The sequence below is a fragment of the Notolabrus celidotus genome, chromosome 17 (assembly GCF_009762535.1).
Source record: "Notolabrus celidotus isolate fNotCel1 chromosome 17, fNotCel1.pri, whole genome shotgun sequence".
NCBI classification, from domain to species: Eukaryota; Metazoa; Chordata; class Actinopteri; order Labriformes; family Labridae; genus Notolabrus; species Notolabrus celidotus.
The window spans coordinates 21991319-22010922 of NC_048288.1; the positions used below are offsets into that span (position 1 = coordinate 21991319).

General features: G+C 41.8%; 1 protein-coding gene across 3 annotated transcripts in view; it reads right to left on the reverse strand.

Moving 5' to 3' along the window:
- Positions 1-931: 931 nt before the first annotated feature.
- Positions 932-19604, reverse strand: part of cacnb2a (calcium channel, voltage-dependent, beta 2a) — a 94458-nt gene continuing 75785 nt past the window's right edge. The window contains exons 3-13 of one of the 3 annotated variants that reach the window (XM_034706208.1): positions 17556-17678; positions 17310-17446; positions 17139-17215; positions 16696-16829; positions 14202-14282; positions 14039-14097; positions 11900-12009; positions 10040-10191; positions 7900-7995; positions 7324-7506; positions 932-5322 (exon numbers count right to left, since the gene is read on the reverse strand). In XM_034706208.1, coding sequence (XP_034562099.1) covers positions 4570-5322; positions 7324-7506; positions 7900-7995; positions 10040-10191; positions 11900-12009; positions 14039-14097; positions 14202-14282; positions 16696-16829; positions 17139-17215; positions 17310-17446; positions 17556-17678 — 1905 coding nt within the window. In that variant the 3' untranslated portion in view covers positions 932-4569. Of the gene's footprint in view, positions 5323-7323; positions 7507-7899; positions 7996-10039; positions 10192-11899; positions 12010-14038; positions 14098-14201; positions 14283-16471; positions 16492-16695; positions 16830-17138; positions 17216-17309; positions 17447-17555; positions 17679-19604 lie in introns of all 3 variants that reach the window. The other 2 variants (XM_034706206.1, XM_034706207.1) reach the window with 2 other exon arrangements.

Here is a 19604-nt window from a genome sequence, read left to right on the forward strand (position 1 = left end):
GATGGAGACTGAATGAGTATCGGCAAATGCAGCAGTGCTAGCGTCGCCATGACAACAGTGACGACACAGCTGCCATGGTGACAGCCGGTTGGCTGGATCTTAGAGCCCAGATCAGGAAGTAGCATGCAGAAAGGGGTCATGAGAGGTATTAACAATTTAGTGTTTTAGTAGCGGTAGAGACAACTGGGAGCTCCAATTAGTTCTTGTTCTGCTTGATGCTTTGTGGAGTTCACCAGAGGGAACACACACTCACATTTTTACTATTAAAGTTACTTTTAAATACGGTCATCAGTCATTTATTTAGTGCAAATTTAGAAAAATACGGGTACCAACAAAAGTTTCATGCAGAGGGTCTCTTCATTTGTGCGGGTAGTCACAACCATCTGGCTCGTTCTCCTGTTGTCCAGCATTTTGAGGACCTCTGCGTTGACCCCCGGCTCATCCTCTCTTCCTGGGAAAACCATTAGACTATTGTCAGGCCATCCACACATCTGTCTGGGAAAAGCCAGCTCACTGCATCTGTTCATTTCACTTTATGTAAGGAGAGACCTCTGCAGCACCGGAGGACGTTCCCTTTAACTTTCAAATTGGGATCAAATCAGCTGCCTCTCTGGGAGTGTTTGTTTGTTTGGAGGCGTGTGTGTGTGTGTGTGTGTGTGTGTGTGTGTGTGTGTGTGTGTGTGTGTGTGTGTGTGTGTGTATACGGGAAGGGAAGCAGCTTCCTATTTTAGGCACATCCCCTCAGTATTGTCATTCATGTCTCGGTGTTGTCATGACAACTAAGGAGGCAGACCGGTGAGTCTACCTCAATTTTTCAGCAGAGTTTTCAGACGGCTATTTTTAGATACCGCTTCCCTTCTCTGGCTGGGTCTTCTAACAAAGCATGCATCAATTCGTCCCCCCACCCTATCCCACCCCCCCTGCACCAGTCCTTTGTTGCCAACTTTATTCTTCATATTTATGCATTATGTACATACACATGTACATTGTTAAAAAACCTGTAATGCTACCAATGTAGCATAGAAATGGAGTAGTTGTATATAATTACAATCGTCAGGCAAACACCAAAGACTTTGTACACAGAGGGGCTCAGTTCAGATTTTAAATATCATAAATACATTATTTACTATATCAATCTAACACCTTGACTCTGTATGAAGTGGATCCTACTCAGTGAATGAGCAAATGGCAAAGAATAGAAAACGTAACTACCTAAAGTCACGTTTCCACCAAAGTAGAAAAACCTTTTAGCCCAGGAACTACAAAAAGGGACTTTCAGCTTGTTCTTCGCTTTCCACTGTCGTTTGTATGACTGCAAAGAGCAGGCTAATAAGTCTGTTGGTGACTAAGAAATAAGGGCAGTGTCATTTGTCAGCTATACAACTATGATGACATCATATAAACCAAAATCATTGTGGTTACCAGTTCTCACTGGATTTTGTCCTCAGCAAAAATGCTAAATAAGGCCGTAACATTTTTCTTTACAACTGTTCCAGGCCTTTTCTGTCACCCTAGTTTGCTTTAAAATGAACAAAATAAACAAACATACTGGTTCTTGGAAGCACATTTTTATATGGTTGCTGAAATCAAATGCTATTTGAGCTCAGTCAATACGAAATGTTCCCAAAAGTTCCTGTAGCTTTAAAAGTACAAATCCCCCAAAATGGGACTTTCATAACGTCCTTGGACCTAAATTTAGACCCTGGCGAATAGGACGCAAAGTTCCTCCAAAAAACTCCAGTCCCTTTGGAAAAGGCTGTGGTGGTGGAAACGCGACTTTTGCCAGGTAATCATTTGATGTTTGAGTTGGTTTTGAAGATCATACCAAAGATCTCCTGAGATTAACATTCTTCAAAGTAGCCTATCAAGCGGGAGAGATGTGGGGATCAAAAACATTCTTTAGAAAAGTATTTAGACTTAAAATATTTACCTCAATGGAGTTTAGGTGGAAAGACCTGCAGTGAGTTTCAATGTTATATCAAATAGCTTTCATTTGGAACAAATCTGAGTCAGTAAAATTGCAGGGTGTATCAATGTTATTATAGAAAGTGTTTCTGGACCCATAGGAAGAGTACTGCATGTGAGAGAGGAGAATTTTAGCAGTAGTCTACGAGGCAAGACGGAGGTGCATCTAAAATGTAGTTTAAATTTGTGAGAACCAAATGTCTGAAAAAGTGGACGCAGAACTTTAAAACAACAAATTAAGCGATTAGTGATGAGGATAAAATGAAGGAGTAGTCCGAAATTAGGGGGGACATTCTTGCTAGCTTTGTTGCTTTGTTTGCAAAAAACAGAAAAACTGAATCATTTTGTTCTTGCCTGTCAAATATCAAATGTTTGCAGCTGGTTGGGTTAAGTTAGCTTGACGTAGGCCTTGCCATTAAACCAGAACGGTTAGTTTAAAGACTTATTGTGTAGGCTAACATAAGGTACAAAGTGCATGGCTAATTAGTGAACTTAACTGCTGGTGGGTGTATTTGTTTTCTTTGAGTCAGATGTAATGTTTCCTTTCAAACCGAAGCTGCTGTTAGCTTTGAATTATAGTTAGCCAACAAACAGAAGAGGAATTGTAATCTCAATTTGTAATCTCAATTTGTAATCTCAGACTACTAAAATTAAAGCAGTCTCAGAAAACATCCTGATATTAATCCTGTGTTTATGAAGGTAATGCTACAAGCTAAACATTGTATGAACCATTAGCTACTGTTAGCAAACAGCATACATTCACATTCAACCATTTCAAGCTAACATTACTGTTTGATAGTTTTCAAAATATGACATGAGTCCTAGCTAACTGCAATTTTAGCAGGCTAACAGTAATGTTGGCTTGCTAACTTTACTTTTAGCTTGGAATCGTTGAATGCTAATATCAATATTATAAACTAGCTTACAGGAATGTTAGCTAGGAATTAGTTGAATGGTATGATAGACTGTATAAAACCATGGACAGACGAACAGCTCTCCAGAGAGAAGCCAAAACTTTTAGAGCTGTGATTGGATGCAGTTTGGTTTTAAAGCTTGCCCCCTCCATAGTGACAGATGGAACATGGGTCAAACTTGAAAATTGAAATATATGTCAAATTTTTTTTTCTTAAACAAGGTTTCTGTCATTTTTAGTAATTTGTATCATTCTAATTTATTTGCAGGTTAACTTTACTTGAAGAAGTTTATTTCTAATTATTGATGCCAAAAAGAGGGGACATGGCATTAGGATTGATAGCTCTGTGGACAAATGTCTGCTCTTTATCGGATTAGCAAAGTAGAGGAGGAAGACCAGCAAGAGAAAACGTAAACACTTGCCATGAGTTTCTGTTTAAAATCAACCTAAGGATCTGTTTCATCATAGGTTGAACCAACTTAAAGCTGCTGTTGGTAGGTATGGTGTAAAAAACGTTACTTATTTTGTGCTGTGTTTGTAGAAAAGGTCATAATACCCATCGGTACTCATTGGTAAGTGGAGTAATTTGAGACTGTTGCAAAATCTCTGTGTTTTCCAATGCCTTTGTATCAAGCAATGTTATTAATCCCCTCGTTCCCGTTATGACGGACCAATCATAGCTAATCTCCAATCCTCTGTCCTGATTGGTTAAGGGGCGGCCCCTACTACGTCCTCCGATTCGTTATGAGTCCGGCACTATCATGACTGCACACACCGATCTGTGTTGGGGGGCTAAGAGGAAATCTGGTTGGGAGAGATAGTGTTGACATTCAAGTCCCTCTCTCTGAACAGATGTTTACTCTGTGACTACCAACAGCAGCTTTAAGCAGTCTTTACTGTTTAATTGGAATGTTAAGTAAAGTTTATTTTGGCTTCCCTCTCACAATAGGAGGACATGGAGGCGCGGTGTCCATAGTGATATACAGTCAACGATGCTAACATAGGCTGTGAAATGTAGTTTTACTATGAAATATGTCCCTCCAGGTATTACCTGTCCATTTGCTTTTAGTTGATCAACTGAGAAGTGGTAAGAAATGATTAGTATCAGTTTTGATGTATCCCCTACATTCATATTGTTTGTAGTTTCACTGTAATATAGTGAAGGCTCAGCTAGGTGAATTTATGAACCAGCAACTTAGTGTCACTCTGGGAGAGAAAGTGAATATGTGCATGACCCAAAATGACAAACTATACTTCAAGTCAAAGACCTCTGCATAAACAGCATCAAACTAACTTGGTTAGTCAACCGTTTCGTAACAAATTTTTCAAGTGGTTGCAAGCAAATAATAATAATAAAAATTCTTTTTACAGAAAGCACAGCTCAGTACAGACAAAAATTCTGCTTCTTTGTCATGCTTTATCAAACACAGGTTTAAAATATGCATATTTAAGAATATTCATGCATATCCACACATAAACAACGTCTATGCATAGATACACACATACATATATTTATATATTTATATTTGTATCTATGTAATCAAAATCCTGCCATTGAAAAAGATGCAACAGCATTTACAAAGGAAGTGTACATAAATAGGATGCTGTGGTTTCAGGGTGTAGCAGCACAATGGGAGAACAGAATGGTCTTTAAGAGGAGAGTCCAAAGAGCTTCAGAGGGATTTGGTCTGTCACTGATGTATGTAGGAGTCTCTGGCCCATTCCCCTGCATCACCCCTCTTTTTGGGAGCCACCTCCCCCTCTCGGTCCCTGTCTCTGTCCCGGTCGTAGTAGTGATGGTGGTGGTCGCGCCCCGGCCGGTGGTGATGGGAGCGCTGCTTGTTCCGTTCGTTATGGTCCTGCTCGCGCTCCTTCGAGCGGTGGTGTCCCGTGCTGTGGCCAGCTTCCTCGCCCCCACCCCGGTGATGGTGGTGGTGGTGATGGTGGTTGTGGTCCCGGTGGGGCAGTGGCTCGTAACGCTGTTGTTGCTGGGGGTGCCCCTCCCCTAGATCCTCGTCCTCCTCTTCTTCCTCCTCCTCGTCGTCCTCCTCCTCCTCCTGGTGGAGGAGCTGAGTACGTGGCTCATTATAAGCAGAGTCCTTGCTCTCTCGGCTCTCTCTGCTCTCAGGGGTCTCTGAGTCCAAAGTCTCCTGCCGGGATAGGCCCCGGGCTCGACTGCTGTGGTGGTGGTGGTGATGGTGGTTGTGGTGCTCAGTCCTGGTGGAAGACGAACGGTGGTGGACGTGCTGAGCTCTCCTTGAGGCATCCGTCCTCAGAGGCCTCTCTTCCTCGTTTCCTTCCCCCTCAGCCTCGGCATCAGCATCAGCCTGGTCCTGGCTCTGGTGGTGGTGGTGGTGATGGTGATGGTGGTGCTGCTGGTGATCCTCTCTGGAGCCCTTCCTCTCCTCTATTGCTCTGTCCCCTCTTTGCTCTGCACCGCCGCCCTGAGGTCAGTAACACATGAGAGTCAGGAGGGTGACAGAAAGAGAGAAAACACACTGCAAAAAACACACACACATGCAGATTTCACTCCAACCTGGACGTTTCTAGTGCATGTTGCATTTGTGCACACAACCAAAGACGCATGAGCACACAAGACTGAAAAATTCATCAACCACCCATTTAAAGGCAATCCTGGAGGAGGAAGATTTTTGAAGAAAGTTAAAGATATTTTTAGTTTTCAAGAAACAGAGCGGCTCCTTGTTGATTTTTCTTTCTCCAAACTCTTCACACTAACATCACCTCATGCTCACTCCTCCTCCTCCTCCTCCTCCTCCATTTCTGGGTACTCCTCATTTTCAGTCTTACATTTTCCATTGTGATGGCAGAGGATGGAGAGAGGGTAGAGGTTAGGGGTTATATGACATCTTCACACACGTGAACACAGACAATGTCACGCAATAAAAATGTCAATCTAACCATGAAGAATACAGATCTAATGATCCCATTCTAAACAGCTGCTTTAGAATACAAGTGTCTCAGGTAATCATAATCTCTTCCTGTCTACCTCTTGTCTGAGGGTTTGTCCTGCTGCCCTTGCCTGAAGCACAATCACCAGGTAAACAGCCCTTGTGTTCTGACTAGAGGGAGATTTTCAATACATGACTTTAACTTGTACTGTAGTATTTTTTCAGTGCACAACTATTACAATATTTACTAGGGATGCACCGAAATGAAAATTCTTGGCCGAAACCAAAAACCGAAAATGAGGAAACCAAAGCCGAAAACCGAAACACTAAGAATGATTAAGCCTTATTAGTAGGGAGACCGGGGACAGTTTTAACATTTCACTCCTTGGATTTGAGATTAAGCCATGCATTTTCTGTTTGTGTTGCACAGGCATGTTCTAGGCAATTTATTAGCAGACACTTGAAGCTAGTTTGAAACGCAGTTTGAACACACTGGGTTAAAAGAGCTCAAAGTGTTAGACAGAAATGTCAAAAATGTTACAACTGTCCCCGGTCTCTCCTACCATTGTATTTATGGCTATGACTGTGTACTAACTTCACTAAAATCAAGGATCTCATTGAACATATCAGACAACGAGGGTGCATGCCCCTCATCTGGTTCAGAGAGACAAGTCCTTTTTTCTGCGCTCTGTTCTCCATTTCCAAGCGGGTTCTCCGCATCCATCGTGGCCTGGATTATTTCTCATGCAGGCTGCTTTATTCCCACATCCAAGTAATGATCTTTATAACACGGATCAAGTACAGTCGCGATTAAGTGCAGAGCATCCGAATAGATCTCAGTGAACCGTGTGCTGACAGACTCTAAGAGTGTACTTTTCATTGTTTTCACTCCGTGGTCCGTCTCAACCTCTTTGCTTAGAAGACGCTTTAGTGCTGCAATTAAAGGAATAACGGATGCAGACATGTTGGCACTTATCCAGACAAGTGTGTACGGGCCGTGGTTTTTGCTTACATCATCACAACATTCTGTTTCAGCCGTGTTGTTTGAGTGATAAAAGTCTTTCGGACGAAAATGCACTTTTGGGCCATTTTCGGCAGAATATTTAAGGTGCATCCCTAATATTTACAACCAAGGTCCAGTTACTGCAAAAGGTTGACAGATGTGTATTGCTAATTGGGCTCCTCCCATCATCTCTTGAATGTGACTGTACATATACTATAATAGGAGGATTAGTTAGAGACAGTTATCTTAATGAATAGGTGGAAGTTTTGCCACAAATGTAAACATGTTTTTTTTTAACACATGCAAACAGATCTGGAGCATTGTGATGCTAATTGATCTGCATGTGCTGCTTCTGTTTGTCTTATCATGCTAATATTCCTTCATGACTTTGCCTCTAAGTGTTACTGAGACAAATCCTGAACCTTTCTGCAGTTTTTCCCTCAAGTGCTCCTTCCTTCGCTTCTTGGCCTGATCTGTGTATCAGCATTGCTTTGCTCTCTTTGATTGGCTTGAGTTTTCTCTGCATTTTCTACCTGCACGCCTGAGACCGGGCCTGTACTGGAGGGCAGGGCGGCTGTGGGCAGCTTAGTTAGCACTGGGTCAGGGGGGCTGCTGCTGGTGGGGTGAGTGCTTTTCCAGTAGGCCTCCAGGTAGTCAGCCATATGCTCACAAGCATCCTCGAGCTGGTTCTCATCCAGGATGATGTCAAACATCTCCTGCAGGAGGAAGGGAGGAATTAAGTGGAGTTTATTGTCATCTTAAATTAAAATAACATACAAATCTTTATGCAACACAATGTCAGAGCAATGATAGAATCAGCAAACTGAAAACAACACAAAAACTGTTATTTCCTAAAGATATGGACTGCTATTAGAGTTACATTAAGCCTTCACTTTCACATGCAGAGAGTGCTTTTTCATTTTCTCAACTAATAACTGAGCAGATTACAGAAATGTAGAAATAGAACTGGCACAAATGTTCCAGTTCCCAGAAACAATCCGACTTCAGACATGCACAAAACTCAAATATGGCCAAAAACCATCTCCAAAAGAATAAAAGCCCATGTTTCAAAACACTGATCCAAGTGAGGGTCCACTGAGGACACTTACAGGAGGGCACTGAGCCAGTTTGTCGGCAGCCACCATCTGGACGTTGAGGTGTTTGGCCTGAGACTTGCCTCTCGACTTGATGAGCCTCTGCAGCACCTGAGGGCGGGTTGAGGACAAAGAGCAACAAGGTCATGTTGTTTTATTGAAGTAAACTGATGATGTACACGGGCAACATCAAAGTCTATACATCAGGAAGACAGATGGCTTCTTTGGTTGTACATTTTAAAGGTAATTATTGTACATTTAAGTCTAACAATGGTTTATGCAGCTGTCGTTTAAAAAGATTTATTTTTAATCACAATTAAAAAGTAACATTGTAAACACAAGGCCGTCATAGTTTTCACCTCTGGTTGTGACTTCTTACAATAAAGGAGTTTAAAGTTTAGGCCATCTGTCACATTAGAGATGTCTAAAAGTCCCCACCAGAGAATCCTCCTCTTTCCGTACACCTTCTCACGTGATTTTATTTAAATAAGTGTTAAATTGCGACTCGCAAAGTGGCAAACTATTTGAAAATTTGAGACAAATTCACCCCAAATAATCCAGATTAAAGTGGCAGGACTTTTTTTTCTATATGCATCAAACAACTCCTCAAACACAAACTCTAAATCTGAGGCAACTGGAGTAGGATGTCAACTTTCTCTGATGTAATTCAACTTCATTTGACTAAAGTGATTAGGCATTACACCCTCAGACCGTAGACTCACAATGGAGGGTTTTAAAGAAATTGGTTTAAGCTAAACTGGATAGTGTCCCTTTTTTACAATTCCTTTTTACTACTGTTCAATTTAACCACAAACTCTTCAACAGACATGTGTTATACTACTAGCAGTCAATGTAACATTAAGCTGCTGTTGACTTAAGTGATATCTCTTGAAACAAATTCTCAGATAAGTAGCTACCATAAGGTGCATTTCGACCAAGAGTTCCGGGGTCTTTTAGCCCCCAGAACTACTTTCCCAGGAACTAAAAGGTTCCTGTTCCCCCATTGTTGTCTGTATTTCGACCGTGGGCTGAAGTCCTGGGTGGATTGTGCAAATCAGGCGAGGGACGTATGGAGAAAAAAAGATTATATTAAATAATATTTTGAAATCTTAATAAAAAACTAAACAACTATGCATTCCCAGGAACTCCCTCTGTGTTTCAACAACTGTGTAAACTCCACAAACACCATTACATTCAACTGAAAGTCCCAGGACCTTTGAAAAGTACTACCCCCCAAGCAGGGGTTTTTCAGGGGGGAGATGATCTACCCCTGAACCAAATTTAGACCCTGGTTCCTCCGGTCGAAACGCACGTGGTTCAGGGGTAAAGTCCCTAGTTCCGGGGTAAAGTTCCTACAGTCGAAAAACGCCTACAGACTGTTTAAAAAATGGAAGTAGTATCCGTGACGTCACCCATCTGTTTTTAAAGCTCTGTTTTGAAGCCTATCGTCAGCAGCTGCCAGGAGACCAGCTCAGAAACACCACACCGCAGCAATGAGATCCAAGGACAAGCCAAACATCATGGTCATAAACCATTCGTGGAAGAATCATCACAGTGGGATTATTTTCTGTCACAGTTAGGGATGGGTACCGAATTCGGTACTTTTATCGGTTATAGTACTCGTGCACTCACCGCGAGGCAGAACTGCAGGTGGATTAAAGTTGAGTTTTTATTTACAGTCTATGGTTGAGACGGACTCTCTCGCTCCGACTACCTGCCCTGTTTATAACCGTTCCTGTGTCTGGAATGCCCAACAAGTACGTTTTGTGTCCTGTTATTATAAAGAGACGGAGAACTGACTTTTTCCTTTCTGCAGGCGTTCACGTGTGTTCATTGATAAACTCCCGGAAGAGCAATTCGACGCCACGAGCATGTGTCAGCTAATATATCTAATCACCTATATAATCCTGTTTCTGTTCATTTCATGTTAAATTAAATAAATACGTAAAAGTACCAAAAATTGGTACCATTGAGTACCAGTACCGATTCCCAGGTACCGGGTATCGGTACCGTATCGGTTCAAATGTGAAAGGTTCCCATCCCTAGTCAGAATGGACGTACACAACACATTTGCATATTTTTGTTCTCTTCTTTCCTTTGATCTCACCTTGACCGGCTCCATCAGCAGGTTGTCAAGGATGTTACTTTAACTCACCTTAGGGGAGGTGATCTTGACGTAGACTATGATGGGGGCAAGGGACGTCTTCCCCAGCTGTGATGGGTGGTTGATGGTGTCGGCGTCCAGAACTACCAGCTGTAATGTCCGGGCTAGTTCAAAAATCCGCTCAATCTCGCTTTGGACTTCAGCTGAAGGAGACAAAATGAGTAAGATAGATTGATTTTACTTTAGTTTCTTCTTTATGAATTCTATTCAAATTATGAAGTCATGAAATAAACAAGTTATATTACTAACTGCCTTTCAATCAAAATTCTGTCTTCAGATTCCCCTCAATCTTGGATAATACTTTGGAGAAGTAACACGTTTCATGTTTTTTATATACTGAATGTTGAGTGTTACAATATATCAACTATATTACTGTTGTGTTTTACCAAAGGACCAACAGTTCATGAATCAGATGTCAGATTAGATTCTTTTTGATCTCTCTTTTGTTCCTGTTATCTTTCTACTCCAGCGCCTGTTTAATATTTCATGTTTATGTTTATTTTGTTTTGATCTCAAAACCCTTTGAAGCTTTCGCTTTCAAAGGTGTTTAATAAATTCAGATGTAATGATTTTTGTTAGATGTATCCTGAGTAACAAGACTTAATTTTGGTTTTACGCTTGTCGAGACTTAAATATTCAAAAGATAACCCGGCTGCGTGACCAGACTAAGAGACTATGAGAGGGACAATGAAACGTGATCTGCTCCATCTAACAAAAACCCACTGTAACATCTCACACAGCCCGACTCCAACAGATGACGACACAACTGCAAAAACTATCCCACAAATATCACAGTGGGGCTTGATTCCAAATCTGAGTGAAATCATGGCCAAGTGTGATGACTCCCAGTCACGACAGAGTCTGAAGTAAGCCGATAACATGAAAACATTCCAACCAAACAGCTCACTGAGGCTTTGAGGCGTGTTTGAGAGTGTACATTTACAGCTGAAATATGCACAAGGGGGCAGATACATTCTCTTGCTTGAAGTGGAGAGATTTCCTGAAATAACTTATTGCATCCTGAACCCAGGAAGTTTCACTTACATCGAGAAAACGTCACTTCGGACTCAAACACAATTAATGAGAATGAGCTTTTAAGGTAGCAGCAAGTGATTCAATCTGGCTCTTTTGTCAGTTTTCTCCAGGAAGATGAAGATTTCAGGCTCAGTGGAGCACAAAATGGCTTGTTAAGATGGATGTTTTTCAGATAAAGTGTTCCATATAGACTGCAGGCGGCTCTGGCTTAATTTAAAAAGCTTTGTGTTAAATACGGGAGGTTCTTTTTTAGCTCAGTCTTAATGTATCTTTAATAGACAGTAGTGGTGGAGGAGAAATGGTTAAAGCTCCCTTTGAGTTTTTCTTTCTGGGACAGGAGCACATTGTTAAAAAAGACTGAGGTCAGATCATTGAGTTGTAGTGTGTTGGCTCTGTTTAGTGATGAATTATTGATTTGAAATACACTTTTTGCCTCCAGTATATGCCTCTCCCGGGACGTCTTACTCTGCTGCAGGCACTGACTGATGCTTAAGATGATACAAAAGCTAAAATTAGCCGTGTCACCTCGGTTTGACTCAAGAATCTTTTTATTCTTATCTCATCTAAACCCCAATCAACCTCAGCTGAGTCAGAGTGGTTCCTGAACGTGTTATCAAGGGTCTTTTGCTCTATCTCTCATTCCTAACAAAAGAAAACCGGTCAAGGCCGCTCTTGGCCAGCAGGAATTATCATTACTATGTTTTTTTTCTTTAATCGTTTCCTTCCTTTTCTACATAAGCTGGTCTCCTTGAAAACATTATGAATCAAAACACCAGATGTTCCCAGGCACTGCAGTAATTTGTAGTCCAAACATACCCAAGTTGGAGCGTGTGTTGGAGCGTTCAATGATGGCGTGCTTGCTGGGATTGTTCAAGACCGAGCGTTTGGCAAGAGAGATGTCCGCCGTGACGCGAGTGATTGATATTCTGAAACAAGTGATAACAAAATTTAGTTAATCAGAAAGAATGACTTGAATTCATGCATGTAGAACAGTTTTTAAAATATGCCTGTACTGATAGGACAGCTGAACATTGACAGGAAATGTGAGGAGCAGAGAGTGGGGGAAGACATGCAGCAAAATGGACAAGGCCGCGAGTGAAACCAGCAACGAGGACTGCAGCCTCTGTATATGGCAAGGGCATTTAAATGGCTAGGCCAACCCCAGGGTGTAAAATTAACTCCCACCAGGCGTCAATGCCGGGTAAAAAATTAGTTTGGTGTGTAAAACAAAAACACACACCCACCAGTGGCCGATGGAAAATTTTGTATTGCATGTGAAGTTTTGTTTTCATACTTTCGCCCATTTCTGCCGACTGCCAGGCTATTTTGACCCTCATGGCGTGTTGTACTTGTGTCGTTGTTTGGTACAACAAAGGGTCATGCATGCTTAGACATAGTTAGGGGCAAGGCTGATTTACCAGACAGGTGAGCATATTTATAGGCTGTTTACCAAGCAGAAAAGGTAATGGTTAAGTCGCGAACCCATGTAGCGGGCGCCCCCTTTCCTGTATGTCATTCCCCCCCCTCACTCACTCTTCCAGTTAACTGTTCTATCCACTGTCCTCTCCTCTCTAAAGATAAAGGTGTAAAAGCCCAAACAATATAACTTCAAAATAAAAAAAACGCTAGTTCCTCAACTCCACTTCTCTACCGGTTTCTAGTTTAGCCTGAAGCAAGTCAGAGTCATTAGTTATGGTGACCACCATCCTTAACCGTCATGACCCCCCATTCAGAGACCAATGGGTGATGACACTACCAAAGACATCCATATTTTATACTACGTGCTTAAAGTTGGTTTATAGATAGTTGCTACAGCTCATTGGCTTCCACATGAAGCTCAAACTTAAATCTGTGATCAGTGGTCTAATATGGGTGTTAATTTGTGTGTGCATAAATTCACTGCGTTGGCGCCATAGACTGTATAAAATATGGACGTAGTACCCGTGACATCACCCATCTGCTTCTGAAGCACTGTTTTGAGGCCAATCGTCGGCGGGAACCATATTGCTGCTGTCGAGTGATAGTGACGTAAAGAGGCGGGCTTTGAGCCTCCTAGCCAACAGCTACAGTGTTCCCGCCTGTCAATCAAGTCAGCTGTGCCTCTCATTGGAAGACTTGTAATCTCAATATCTTCGAAATTGCTGCGTTAGAAAAAAATTCACCCCCCGTACAGTGTGAGCCGATCGAGAAATGAGCTATCCAGACTACACTTGTCTTTTGTACCAGGCTGTAAACATGTTTATTTCTGCTGTAAATATCGGCTTTTTTGAATTGGTGTACTCCGGTACTCCCGGAGCCAGCCTCAAGCGGATCCTCGAAGAACTGCAGTTTTTAGCACTTCCACATTGGACTCATATTTTTAGACCGGAGGTTTCCGCTTGGTTGGTGCACTTTGAATAAAACTCACTGCTGTCAACAGTTGCTTCATCTCCATTATTTGTTTCTAGGTCAGCTAGAAGTTAGTTAGAGTCAGCGGCATATTTCCAGTATGACAACCACCATCGTTAGGCTTCATAACACCTCTCCAGAAACCAATGGGTGACGTCACTGAGAGCCCTTTGTCTCAAACTTGTCAGTAAAACAGTGTTTTAAGAACAATGCTCAAAAGGAATGAACAGGATTTGGTCTAGCTGCTGGTGGTCTGATTGGGTCTCAACATTGTGTAACTTCATGGCCTCTCTACTTCAAAAGGGTGGATGGACTCAACATTGAGTGAGGAGAATCCTGCTCTGCTCTAGGACCCATTATGGCCTATTAAGGACATGGAGAGGGCCTATTTAAAGCAGCAGCACACATCTCCAGGCCAAACAAACTTGTTACACACTCCCTTGGCTAACCTCGGGGGACAGATAAATACCGGCCTATAGAGTCAGAGAGGGAGGAAGAATGAGGAAGACAGACTGAGGAAGGAAGTGGGATGAGAGATTGTGTTTTTAAAAGGTCACACAAACTTACCGTCCCTCGAATCTGTGTTTCAAAAAGTCAAACAGTGCTTTTTGCATCATGTCTGTAACCTGTGAACACATCATTAAAGGCAGATATTAACAAATACATGGGTCAACAAATACATCTGATAATTTCCCAGAAGTAATGTGTTTAAAATGAGGCTCTGTTGTACCTCGTAGCCCTTCAGTGATGGTCCAACCAGAACCACAGGCCGCATAGAAGGCACAACGTCGTACGGAGGAATGTGTTCCGCCTTCAGAGAGGAGAGGATGAAGAACAGTTACACTAATTTATGGAGACAAAGTCCTAAGACACCATTACAAATCACTTGAGGGGGTTTAAAAAACAAAGAACAAGACATTTTAAAAAGTAGTGGAACATCGTGAACCATGAAACGAGACGTCTTAGTCGGCCAAAAGAAGACACAACCCAGCTTTGATTTGATTAAAAATGCATTACAGTAAACTTCCATTTTTATGATGGATCGTCAGATGAAAACTTTCCTCATTTTATGGTTCTGATGTGATTAAATCATAGGAAAGTTTAAGGAAAAGGAAAGATAAGGAGGAGGGAAGAAAGGCTACCACTGAAGCTACAACTGAAAAACTGAAGTAAAGAAAAAGAAGACACAGTAAAACTTGATGTTGTGACGAAGTGGGAGCTCAGTTTGCGTCACAGCTTCGGTTATATGTGAAATAATAGACCTGCTTATGACAAGGTTGTCAGTCTACACAATAAACTCTGATCAGATTAGCCTGATGGGTGAAGGTGTTGATACTGACCTTATTAAGCAGATTATATAAACAACATTAGATAACTTTTTGAGGTAACAGACTCCATAATGAGAGAATATCTGAATATTGACAGTGTGATAATCTTCCGGCTGTGTAAGATGCTTTATTATGATTGGTCAAAACCCCTCCACAACCCCTTGACAACAGTTATTAACTCTCACTTACATGAGGCAAACTGATCACACATCATGCCAAATCAATCAGTGGAAAGAGTGCCTGCACATTTTGCTTCTGTTTGTTGACACCATAAACTGTAAGGTGAGGTAAAGCTATTTCCATTCCCATCATATTGGTAAATGCTAATTCAGCAGGCTACACAACATGGATATTTATTACATATTGGATCCTGTCCAGCAATGCTAGCAACAGCAGCGGAGCAGGTGAGAGCAAATTAGGTTACAGCACAAAACACTACAACCTATTAACTGATGTTAGGACCGCTACATGTCGTCTCTGCTAAGTAATGTTACAAAAGATTTAAAAAACTAAACCTGTACTACTTAATTCTAAACACTACATAGGCCGACTTTTTTAGTGCTGCCAGAGGAGATCAGGCTTGCACAGTCCGTCCCGTGTTTTATGTCATTACTCAAAACACATTTTTACAGGAAAGCTTTTATTGTGTGATTTTATTTAATTTTAGCTCTGATTTGAAGGGTCTGTTTATAGGTCTGTTAAGGTTCTCAGTCATCCAGGTCATGGTAATCCAAAGCTTGATCTGTAAGGCAACTGGACTGGTATCTTCGAGCTCTTCCCCAGTCTGAACTGAAGAAGCCTTTCGGAGGAGAGGTGACACGTCTTCAAGAATTTCTACCAGTCCAGTTGCCTTACGGATCAAGCTTTGGATGTCTGTTTTATAAGTGTGTAGTGTTTTTAAGCTTTTATTTAATTTAATTTTGTATTGCTTCATTTTGCTAAACACTTCTTCTTGTTTTTTTGCCCACTGTAAAGCACTTTGTTACTTGTGTTGAAAAGTGCTATATAAATAAAGTATTATTATTATTATTATTATTATTATTATTATTGGTTTCATGTTAAATTGGTCATGTGCTGGATTTTTGATTTTGCAGGTAACTGTGATTACATTGAGTTTTTTCTGTTCCCATATAATAAACTAAAGAAGCTTTAACACAATTAATTCCATGTTTAAGTTCCAAGAAGGAACCAATCCAGCTGTTTTTCCAGTTCAGATAGCCACGATCATCTCTCTCTTTCTGCATCTTCCTCTATCCCTCTTTCCACTTCCAACACAGTCTCAGCAGATGTCTGTCTAACATGAGTCTGGTTCTACTCAAGGTTTCTACCTGTTAAAAGGATGTTTTTTCTTGCTAAATGCTGCAAAGTGCTCTGCTCATAGTGGATTAAGATGAGTGATTTGGTCCACTACAAATAAATATTGATTGATTGATAAAACAGACTCTAGTTTATCAAAAAGTTGTTCACGCTAAGCTCCCACTCAATCAATACTACAAGTTTACTTAAACAAACAAACAAACAAACACAACAGAGAGGCTGGCGGGAGCAGTGAGCAGGGTGAGAGGTCAGCATGGAGCTGAATCTCTGCAGAGGGATCGTATGGAGGGTGTTCAGACCACGGAGGTCATCCCCGAAACCCTGCAGAGCTGACGCACTACACGCCCAAACTTACCGACTTCTGCTTCTGCTTAGCTGTGGTGAGACGGAAGAGGAGAAAGAGAGCGGTTAAGAACAGGCATGCATGCTAAGGAACGAGGTGGCACGAGGACGATGGCGTGGACAAAGAGGACAGGTGCTGAGTGAGACCAGAGGCAGCCACAGGTGTTTAGTCTGAGCCGTGCGGACAGACAGAGAAGAAGAAGACGGGGGGGGGGGGCGGGTGAGTCCAAGGTTTACCTTCTTAAAGAAAGGCATTCGTTTTTCTTTTGCTAGGGGTGACATGACAGTGTTTGGACTGGCTTTAGGGGAGCGCAGGTTGACTGGTGGCTCATTGTCCTCGGGGTCTAAGTCTGTGGTGTCTATATCAATAGCTACACACAGACAGACAAGGGTACCGTCACACAGGTGAAGACAGGAGGTCACAGTTAACACAGTACATTAAACATGACAGGAACACAATGTCTGCTTCTACATGGGAAATTGTGTTGAACATTTAAAAAAGGTACAATTATGGCAATTTCAACATTTAAATAACAGGGAAACATGAAATTTTTGAAGGAGTTCAAAATATATGACAGTTTGGAAACACATTTTACATTTTACTTCAATTCTGTTGTTTAAAGTTTGTTTAAAAGGCTACAGAATCTATGAAATGAAACTGGAGTGCTTCTCATGCTTACCAGAGGAAGGAGGAGTAGATTTCCGAGAGTTAGGAACGACTTCACCTAAACTAGAAGATGAGTTTGCTCCCAATTTACTGGAAGCAGAAAGTTATTGTAAGTGACATTAATATCAATAAGCCTCAGTAGAGTTTACTTGTATATCTTTGGCATCAGACAAGTCTTTTTTACCTGGAGTGGAACTTGCCCTGTTTGGCTCTCTGCTCCTGGAGGATACGAGTGTTTTCTATCTTCACAGGACTGGGAATGAAACCGATTTCACAGCCTTCCTTCACCAGGCGTCCTATCCACCAGTCGTTATTAAATTTCTACACAGGAGGATCAGATATTTATTCTCAGCATCCTCCTTTCCCCTATGGTCCTTCCTTTTTAATTCCCCTGAGGATTACTGTCTTTTATTGAAAAGTTACGGCTCACCTCTTTGACGTGGAGGAAGTCTTTGGCCTCGAAGGAGATAGCCATGCCTGGCACGGGAACGTCATCATCGTGATTCGGGCTGTAGTTGACATTTGTGCGAACGGCAAATGCAACTGGTTTGGTCTGGTGGGAGGAACGAAAGGGGAAGGGGGAAAAATGAAGATGTCAGATTGTGCAAAAGATATTAAAAGTAGGGATCCGATCCTGGTATCAGATATCAGCTAAATCGGACTCAAAAAGCTAAATCGGGTATCAGTCATCAGTCATGTGCGTCTCCTACGTCGTCATAAGCACTGGCCAGTCTGTGCATTTTTTGCCAGGTGGAGCTAACACAGGATAACCACGAGGCTCTGCAGTTTAGGTGCATGTCACACTTCTTTTGCTAGCAACTCCGCCGGAAACTTGCAACATGTGCAGCGGTAATGTTTTGACGGAGTGTGAAAAAACGGACAGGTTATTGGATTTAATTGTTCTGGATCCTTGAAATTAAGGGATTCCACCCTCTGGTTTAGCACTTGGAACCCAGGTACAGTTCACCATCAAGTCAGAAAAGCCTGAAGTTGCCAAAACATGATTCTATCCTCACATTAAGGAATAGAGATTGTTAAATCAACACCAGGATCGGATCGGCTAGTATCGGTATCGACAGATACCAAAGCCCAGGTATCGATATCGGTATCAGGACCTAAAAGGTAGGATCGTTGCATCCCTAATTAAAAGGCTGTCAAATTATTGAAAAGAACAGACATCAGAACACACTTGGACCGACTCCTCTAAGTGTTGATGTTTGTGTGCCCTGTTGCCATGCCGTCATTCTCATCTTTCTGCAAGGTGTAAAAGCTCTCTCCATGAATGACTTGGCTGCAGCTCCGTCTCTCCGCTACAGGCTAAAACACTTTACAACTCAGAGTGGTGCTACATGTACGTGTCAATAGCAATCACCACTTCGACACCACTAGTAAAACAGGACTGTTCTCGTCTCACAGTAACTTGAGTGTCACAAACAGCACTTGTATAAAAAGGTTCATAAATCAATCCCACAGTCTTTACAATAGCTGAATCGATACGAGGCCCTCCTATCCCATCACTGCCGACCTTCTTCTTTGGCACAAACGCTCCATTGAGATAATGGCAGCAGCTAATGAAATGTTTCCCATTCTCCTGAGAGCGACAATATAAGCAACAAACACGTATGAGAAAGCAACCTTCCTCTTTTACAAGCGGAGGTACATTTGCACAAAGTGACAGCAAATCTCTTCTACCCATAATGGAGCATTACATTTTGTACAAAGGGGATTTGAATAAGATTAAATAAGGTCACGTCATGTAAAAAATGTAATAGGAGAACCATGTGTTCTCAAACCCAAACCCTCTAAAGCTACATTTCCACCAGAAAAAAGAAGAGAATAGAATATACCCACGTAAGACAAACACCCCTTTAGGAATTACATAAAAGCTTTTGGACATAATCTCAGAGCCAGCCTCAACAGTTGGCAACATGGTCATGCCCTCAACCAGATTACATTTGCTCTGCCTTTGACTGTGTGACAAGCATGACAGGAGTCAGCTGAAAAGCCGAAACGAATGCACAGTGAAGTGGCTTAGAGTAATCTCCCAGCGTAGCCTCACACGCTAAATATTTACCTGCAGATGAAAGAGAGCGAGATGAGAGGAAGGGGTGTGTAAGTTTCTGCTCCGAGCCAAACAGAACCCTCGAGATCAGAGCTTTGATGCTGCAACTTTATTTGGATCTTGTTCAGGTTTTGATAAATGCTTTTTAAAGTGCACTCAGATCTGGCTGGTTTCATCGTAGTAGTCTGACATCTGAATTTTCCCTCAGCAACCCTATAAATAAAACATTAACACTAATACATGCATATTCAGACAAATCTACCGCTCTCTTTTTAAGTACAGTAAAGTGGGACATTTCTAGAGGCAAAGTGGGACATTTCTTCCTATATTTTCAAAGATACAATAGCTGGTTTTCTGGCCACTAGGGGACATAATGACTTCAAAACAACCTGGTAAAGCAGCTTTTAACCCTTCTGT